An 8,914-nucleotide genomic window follows, 5' to 3' on the forward strand; every position below is an offset into this window, starting at 1 on the left:
CACACACACACAAGCTGGCCTTTTAGAGTACTCTTACTGTTGTCTTCATCTGTTTAGAAGCTTAAATATGGCCCAGCGTCTAGGTAATCGGGCATCTCTTATTCTCCGTGGAACAAAGTAAGCCCCAGCAAATTGGCTGCCTCGCTTGTCATTTAATTGGCTAATTACAACCAGACCTGTCGTTTTTTGCCGCGGTTGGTGGCATAAAACATGCTGTATAAAAATATTGCAGAATTTTGAGTATGATTTGTTTGTTGTAAAGTAAAGACGGACAGATTAAACGGATCGTGTGTTGTCACTGAAATGATTAGATTGTATTTTACACTAGCTTCAAATGCTGTGTTGCTCAGAAACATTATATTGGTTTCTGGCTCTTACTGAAATATTGTTTTTGTCCTTTGTGTTTTCCAGGACATGACCACAATGTGTCGTCTGTAAACATCATGCCCAATGGAGATCACATCGTTTCTGCCTCAAGGGACAAAACCATAAAAATGTGGGAGGTGGCCACTGGGTACGCACCCTCCTGACATCCACTAAACCACTTTATTTATTTTAACATGATATTCTGTTTAATCACATCCATTCTGCCAACATGACTACTCTTTTTACTTTTTTCTTTGCATTAGCTACTGTGTGAAGACCTTCACAGGCCACAGGGAGTGGGTCCGTATGGTGCGGCCCAACCAGGACGGCACACTGATTGCCAGCTGCTCCAACGATCAGACGGTGCGTGTGTGGGTCGTGGCGTCCAAAGAGTGCAAGGCTGAGCTGCGGGAGCATGAACATGTGGTGGAATGCATCTCCTGGGCACCAGAGAGTGCCTACCCCACCATCCAGGATGCCACAGGCTCTGAGGTAACAGACCGCTCCGACCTCTTCCTGTTTCCTCCAAAACATCTTCAAACCTTGAGGGTTTGGGGGGTATTCCGAGCCGAATCTCATGAGATCCGCGTGTCTTTTTGTTACACCAACTATATTTAAGATCGGCCATACACTTTTACACATTACATAGGCTAAACTATAAGCAAGAGTAGATTTACACTTGTTACACTTACACTTCTCACATGTCCAGTGTGATTAATGAGTGCACAGCGGAGCAGACGGTGGACTAGGGCTGAACGATAAAGGAAAAAAATCCAGTGTGATTTTTTTTTTTTTTTTTTTTTTTTTTTTCATTGAGGTTTTGCTAAAGCTCAGTATTCACTGGCAGTCTATTTTTGACTGAAGTCGCGTCAAGCAGTACCAGGCAGGAAGTCGGAGAACAGAACGGCATTGAGAATCCGGTGGATTTTCTAAATAAAACACCCTTTGCAGACTCCTGATCGTACATCAACAATAAACGCAGACCAAAAAAAAGACACAATTTAACTACGTAGTCTACAGAGAGCAGAACGGTACGGACTCACAGAGAGCTGTTAGCGGTAGTTGAAGCACACAAAATGACAAATTAACAACTTGTAGGCTTAACACTCTGCTGCGGAAACACTTGTTGAGTAGACGCCGTACTATATGCCTGTGTCTGTTCGGCTTGCGCCAACATCCCGTTTTCCTCCAGTTTTGTTTGTTGTAAAATGTACATCCCCTGTGCCCGCTCTGATTGAATACAACGGAATGAATGTGTATAATTAACCTACATTTTAATCGCTGTCTTCACGATTAGCTAATCGGGTACTTCCAAATCGCTATTTCTATTTGAAAACGCATAATTGTTCAGCCCTATAGTGGACCAGTAGCAATTTAAGTATGCTAAATGGTCGTCGCTGGTGAAAAATAGTTGGGACTAGAAACATATTTTCCAGATGCTGGCCCAAATGAGACAATGGCTTACTGGTCAACTGACTGAGCAATCAGACTGTCGTTATTGCAACCATCACACACAATGCATGGGGATGGAGCTCATGTGCATCCTTGAGTGAAAGCAGAGCTAACAGGTAAACTTAGGGTTATGTACCAAAGCAAGGTTTGATGAGATGTTTATTCAGTGATAAATCTTTCAGATGATGAAGAATGTGTTTCCTTCTCTACATGCACGGCCATGTTAAGTGAGTCTCGTATGTCACAGCTCAGACTCGCAGCCATGTGAACAGACCAGTTTAAATGGTGTTTGTGTGTGTACACAAAAGGGGATTTAAGCATGGCCTAGAGTCAGCCCAGGCTTGTGCCTTGTGATCTCAAGTGTGTCCAATTGTAGCCTTGTCAGATTAAATCACTTTTTGCCCCCGCAGCCGTCGTCCCAGTCTAAGCTGTGTTGTTAAACAGTGTTAAACTTGCACAGAAACAAATTTTTGTTTAGTGAAACATGCACTTAAGTTACATAATACATTCACACAGATTTTTGCATATGTGCTCTCAAAGTAGTTGTTCGCAACGCAACATTCAGTCGCCCTGAGGTATTTTATTTGGCATGTTCTACTGCACTAGAGGTTTTGGTACAGCGATTGCCTGACTTCTGTCTTGTGTGTGTTTTTTTTACTCAAACTTTATGAAAGGCACTGTAACATTACAAGACCAACAACTCTACAGGAAGTGTCAGGATGCACAAAAACAAATGCAAATGGTAACCAACACAGAAACGGAAAAAGTAAATAAATTAAATATAATTTAAACACGTTAATAGGCAAAATCGTAACCATTCAAATTTAAATCATCCGACAAAGCTGTCCACGCAATTTCTTAAGAGATGGGATCTTAAATGCTTTTTATATTGGTTTTTTTTAGACTACAGACAAACATAAAATGGTTGAAGTTCATCGCAAAACATTGTTATGTTTGGAACAAACTGAAGAAATCTGGCTTTGGGAATAGGATGCTTGCCCAAGAGACACAGCAATTTTATCGAATTAACAGTTTCACAATTGCCTCCGATTTCTGCTTAGATCTTAGACCAAAACATTTTAACAAACCAAAGCAGTGAAATGCAACTTCACTGATTCTGTGGTTATTCCTTCGATGCGCCTGCAAGCCTGTTTGAACACAGTGTCTTCTGATGCAGTTAAAACTATTAGGCATGCATGATTGTTCGCTCTAGTGTGCTTGACACAACGTTTAAGCACCTTTTTTTATTTTTGTGTTAACCGTACTTGGTGGTAAATTTAGCAGGTATTGAATTTATTTAAGCCAATCTCTTTCCCCACGGTGACAGATGATGAGTGTATTTACAGTGTGCTTTATTTTCCTTTTATTATAGTGAAACAGGAATTGATCCAAGGCCACAGTACTGTTCCTTAAATAAGTAGTAGCTAAAATAATTTGTAGTATTTGACCTTTGATTCTACTTGAAAATATTTTAGGGTGACGATTTTGAGGCTGAAAGGCTTCTGTGTAATATATATGTTGTGTGCTTGAGCGTAAACATGCTGTATTAGTTTTTAACCATTATTAAATTTTTTCCCTCTTTGTGCCCAAGCAGTCCAAGAAGAGTGGTAAGCCAGGCCCCTTCCTGCTGTCTGGCTCCAGAGACAAAACCATCAAGATGTGGGATGTTAGCATTGGCATGTGCCTTATGACACTGGTGAGGACTATCTGAGGCTAGCAGCCTTTAAGTAAACATTTTTATACTTTGTATGCATATTCAAATATTTGGGTAAAGAGTGAAAACATTTTGCTTCATAAGTGAGATAAATCTGTTTGCAACTGGTGTCTTTAGCGCAGTGTCTGTTTGTCCGACAGGTTGGCCATGACAACTGGGTGCGTGGTATCCTCTTCCACCCTGGAGGCAAATTTATTGTGACCTGTGCAGATGATAAGACCTTAAGGATCTGGGACTACAAGAACAAGCGCTGCATGAAAACCCTCGGTGCCCACGAACACTTTGTAACCTCCCTTGGTAAGCAGCACCTCACCCCTGCCCAAAGAAAGCTTCATCCTTGTTATTTTCTGAGCAGTTAGTCTCCTGAGGTGAGGTATTCCATGCTCAACGGACAGTGGAGCTGGTTTCACAAATATCTGCTTTAGCCAAAGGTTGAATAATTGTAAAGAAGCCCAGTTTCTCCCCGACAGTGTGTTGAGCATCCTGAGGGTTGCTGGCAGCTGGGGTTTAAGAGGTAGATGAGCGCTCCAGGATTTTACCGCCTCCCCCTCCTTGTATCTGCAGCTTTTCAGCAGATCAAGGCCAGGGAACTCTCTTGAGGGGCTCTTCAGCCAACTTTTCCTTGGCAAGCCGTGTGAAACCCAGTCCTCTTAAATCCTGCTTCAACTAAAGAGGATATTGCTGTGAGCTATTGATGTGATGAATTTTGAAGCGGTGTGGAAAAGACAAAGCAACTTTTGTTTGACATCATTGGGAGGAGGGAAAGTATTACCCCCCCATTTTCTACAAAGTATTGTCCTGTCTGTACGTGCAGTACAATACCGAGTGCTTTCCCCCAAATGTGTTTGCATTCTGCTTTTCAGGCTTCATGACCAATTCACTTTATTTCTTATTCTGACACCATTTTCATGTTAGTTTCTATTTGGTAGGGAGATTATTTTGTTTGGTTTTTCTTTAACCAATCAGTAGCTACTGGTGTATCAGTGCCGCCGACATCATTCTTAATCGACAGAAGCCGCGGAAGCTATTTCATGGTGATCAGGGTTTATGCAGATTTAAGCGTTGCTATTTAAATAAGTAAAGTATGATGGCAACGGTAGAGAGGTGACGTGAAATTAAGTAAGAAAGAGGAGGGACGATATGCAACAAAGTCTGTTGGCTGTCTCTTGTTAATTGAACCAGGAATGGAGCAAGGAATTGTTCAATTACATTGTCAGCATCTTGGCCAACAAGACCTGTATGCAGCGATCTCATCCATGTTCCTTATTTTTACTAATGTTTATGGCTGTGGCACAGGAAGATGACGTTCCCATTTTTAATCCTCCCTACACAGCTTTGATGAGGTAAATTTATCCGACCGGCAGAAACGTCTGTCAATAAACACTGTTTGAATTGCTGAAAAAAATCTGTGATGTGAAAAGTATCCTTGTTTCAGACTGCTGAATCACTGCTTACATCAGCTTGATGGCATCACTCGATAACAGCTGTGTTTCTCACACTAAAAAGTAAAGAAGTATAGTTTTGGCTGCCTGTTTATATTTTAACAGTAGCAGAGGGTTCATAAGTTCAGTTTGCTCCAAATCCTCAGGCATGTCACAAGGAAAACAGCACATGTATACAGAATGATGTTGAGGTGTGATAGTCAATTCGGCTGTACAGTGCTGTGTTCCTCGCAGCCCAAACAGACAAATGTATCTGAATCTACTGTTGTGGTGCTCTCGCTCTGCGTTACATTATTGAAAGGGGAAACTCTGAAAAATGTGTGAATTAGTCGTGTTGCATTAATTCTCCATTTTCTCTCCTTTTTCTTTGTTCTGATGAACTTTTGTTTCTTCCGCAGATTTCCACAAGGCTGCTCCTTATGTGGTCACTGGGAGTGTAGATCAAACAGTAAAAGTGTGGGAGTGCCGCTGATTTGGACCTTGGAGGATTGGACCACCACCCCAATTACCCAGGCGCTCCTCTGGACCCCCATCCCCCTCCCTCCCCTCCCCTCCCCTAACCTAAACCTCACCCGATCATCATCATGTCCTCCTCCGGCTGCACTTACCACCATGGTTATTTACCCCTTGCGCTCTCTGGTCCAATAACTATTGTCCTTCTATGTAAATTATTCCTGGATGTAGATCGAGCTATTAAATGTTACACAAAAAAAGTATTCTTGCATGGTAATCCAAAATTGTATACTGTAAATTTACATAACGTCTAGAAGTACCATAGGTTTACCACGGGGCTGGCCGTCTGTCACGCAGCCTTACCGACCAACCGAAGACAGATGTTTTTGACTGGGTGTAAAATGTAGGGCACTAAAAACCGATAATTTAAGAAATGACAGTGTCTTTATGTGTAAGATTTATTTTTGTCTATTTTTTTATTTAGGATTTTTTTTTTTTTTCCTCTTCTGTTATTTCTCTCCTTCACTGTCGTAGTCTGTTGGTGCCTAGCTTGGTGAAACTTTCGAGAGATAAGGCAGGAAAAGCATATAAGATGCGATTGTCTGTGGGGCTTTGTTATTGAAATAATCTGTAGCTTTATAACATCACTTCTCAAGTGTGCATACCATTTCTCTTCATGTGGAACTAGGTAATATTTTAATGGCTGTATATACGAATGTTTCAAATTGTTGTCCTTGGACCTCGGGGGCTTACAAACAGCTTTGTACTCTTGTCGTGGTGGCACATGAACCGCTGCTAGGCTTTAGATAAATTATCCCATTTAATTCATCAGCAGAGAAGAATAAAACGTTTAAATGTGGCCAAATGAATAACTGTAAAGTTTTTCACAAGAAGCCCAAACGTAGAGAGCACGTTTGTTTTGGCTTTTGCTGTCAGTGAGCGCCTTGGGTCACAGTATCACCTGAGCAGAGTTCAGGGATTACACCCGTTTAATCTCTAACACTTGACCTTAGGAGACGATTTCCTGTGACCCTGCATGTCAGACTTTTGTTAAACTGAAGCCTTTGTCCACTTGTAATCCCCCTGACCAGTCAGTCCATGGCAGGGTTTCGTGTACCATAGGAATTATGTAAAGTGAGAAGATGCTCAGTTGTCCCATGGCACCTCTGAAGTCTGTAAACACAACCCGCTGAAGAGAAAACATAAAGGCGTGATGAGGAGTCAAAGTGAGCCCCCTGGGTTTGATATCTGGGATGTGCAAAGATCTCAAATTTTTGAGGGGTGAAATATGTTCTGCTTAGTAAAAATGGTTTTGAGTAAAAAAATAAATAAATAAAAAAAATCAGTTTTCTGTGAAAATATGAAATGTAAATTTAGCTTGTTAAGAGATTTGGCAATTTTGTATTATCGCACTAAAGGATGAACTGGATGGGAATTTAGGATTAGTGAGGAAATGCTAGCAGCAGACAAGTGATCTGTTGATGCTGTTTTGTCTGTAGACAGGTCCGTTGCTGAGCTTGAAAAGAGCTCCCTGCTTTAAAAAAGAGGCAGTGGCACCTCCTTAATCACACATGAAGGACAATGCTGAAGCCTGAGCAGCGACGACCTCTACAAACAAACCCCACAGACCACGTCCCACGTATGCAAACGTCTTCTGAGTGTCTTTCCTCAAATGTTCAGCCTTTTGAGCTTTGAGCGGAGCCTGTAACTGTAAAGCAGGAACATTTTTGGAAAAAAATGGAAAATACCTGTAAACCAGTCCATGCTGTAGAAACAAACCATTCCACTCCCCTTGGAGGACAAATGAAACATCTTGCTTCTAACGGTAGCTGACAAGGTGGTTCATTAATCTTGCACATCCCTGTTTTCACTAATTCTTTGGTCCTTTAATGATGATCAAAGACAACATTACAGTTTAATGATGTTGATAAATGCATAAACCTATAATTTCTGATTAGCCTTTTCATTCCAATGCAGTTCTTGGCTAATAAAGAATTCCACTGCTTAACTGATCTCCTCATCTTCGCTTCTTTGCCACATTTCCCTCCTCCTGTGTGTACTGGATGTGTTGACCTGCTGCTCAAGCTCCTGCTAGTGGCTACTGAGAGTCTAATGTGACCTGTTGATGTAGCACTGCTGCATGTAAACCTGCACCAGAGGCAGAGCTGTCAGAGCAGTGTTCTTTTAAAATCTTAAATACTGGAGCCTTCCCTGTCTTAGCTTAGCAGAAATACTGGAAACGGGGGGAGCAGTTAGCCTGGTTCTGTCCAACCTAATGAGATCGGCCTACCAGCGCCTATAAAACTCACAATTAACAGATTATAACGTGAATAATTGCATACATAAAATGGTTTGAGTTCAGACAGCTCTGTTCATTGCTGAAAGGCTGGTTAGGGAGGGGGGTGGGTGTGTGTGTGGGTGGGTGGGTGTGTGTGTGTGTGAGCGTGAGTGATGCTAATTTAAGGGGGTTTACATCCTCCTTATGTAAAAGCAACGGGATTGTGGCAGACTAGGATGTCCCAGATGAGAGACCATCTCTTTCAGGGAATATTATACTTTTGTGTCCCCTTACAAAGATGTTCCCCCCACCCCCCACAAGCTGTTTTGTACTACAAAATCAGCTGATTCTCTGCCTAAAGTAGTTTCCCTCAGAAGTTAGGGCAGAGAATCTGCTGATTTTGTAGTACAATTTGGCATGGCTAATGAAGATGCTAATGTGTTAAATGTTCTAGCTGAAGCCAAAAAAATGGAGACATTTGTCAGTACAATCTGGTTTAGCGTGACAAATCAGCTTGTCTTTGTTGGTCCAGCACTGTGTGGCCAACTTTTGTTTCCTCAGGGTCACACTATGACATGCCAGACGATAAAATGTAACTTAAAACTTCTTCCCTTCCTTGGTTTCACCTGAGGAAGGTGCTTGATCGAAGGTCAGGACAATCTGTGTTCTGTGTCTTTTGTAAGAATTGTTGGAAAAACTACAACACTGCTGGTGGTGGTGTTGAAGAAAGTCCCCTTTTGCTATTCGCAGGTCCCAAGCAATCCCATTTGTTCTGCTCTGGTCCAGTGTGTGAAGGGGCCGACAGATAATTTTTAACTGTCTGTGGGTCGTTTCCTCCGGCCTCACGTCCACCTGTCCTCTGCCCGTTTACCACGTCCGAGGACTTCAGACTGCACAACAAGCTCCTACAGGAGAGATCAAGATGTTTTCGCCACTATGGTCTCACTCTTCACTCAGCAAATGTTAACAGTATACCTGGATGTCATTGTTTGCGATATAATAAAAGAAGAAAATCTGCATCTGTGTTGTCCTGCTTATTTGCTTGGAGTTCATTTGAAGTTGGGCCGTTAAAATTATGATTGACTGACTGTTGACAGACCCACCCAGAAGCTGTTATGTTATTGTTTTATTCCCCAGAACTTAATGGATCAAAGGATATTTCAATGCTCCATTTATCCTAAAGGTGGTACATTCAAAGCTTAAATTAAA

The 8,914-nt window shown here is 41.8% G+C and overlaps 1 protein-coding gene across 6 annotated transcripts in view; it reads left to right on the forward strand.

The window, feature by feature from the left end:
- Positions 1-7,435, forward strand: part of LOC123985671 (lissencephaly-1 homolog) — a 44,368-nt gene extending 36,933 nt beyond the window's left edge. For 5 of the 6 annotated variants that reach the window (XM_046073422.1, XM_046073428.1, XM_046073423.1 and 2 more), the window contains 4 exons: positions 630-858; positions 3,410-3,514; positions 3,673-3,829; positions 5,373-7,435. In XM_046073422.1, coding sequence (XP_045929378.1) covers positions 630-858; positions 3,410-3,514; positions 3,673-3,829; positions 5,373-5,446 — 565 coding nt within the window. In that variant the 3' untranslated portion in view covers positions 5,447-7,435. The remainder of the gene's footprint in view (positions 1-629; positions 859-3,409; positions 3,515-3,672; positions 3,830-5,372) is intronic. The other variant, XM_046073427.1, reaches the window with a different exon arrangement.
- The last annotated feature ends 1,479 nt before the right edge of the window (positions 7,436-8,914 follow it).

Source organism: Micropterus dolomieu, linkage group LG17 (genome assembly GCF_021292245.1).
Source record: "Micropterus dolomieu isolate WLL.071019.BEF.003 ecotype Adirondacks linkage group LG17, ASM2129224v1, whole genome shotgun sequence".
NCBI classification, from domain to species: domain Eukaryota; kingdom Metazoa; phylum Chordata; class Actinopteri; order Centrarchiformes; family Centrarchidae; genus Micropterus; species Micropterus dolomieu.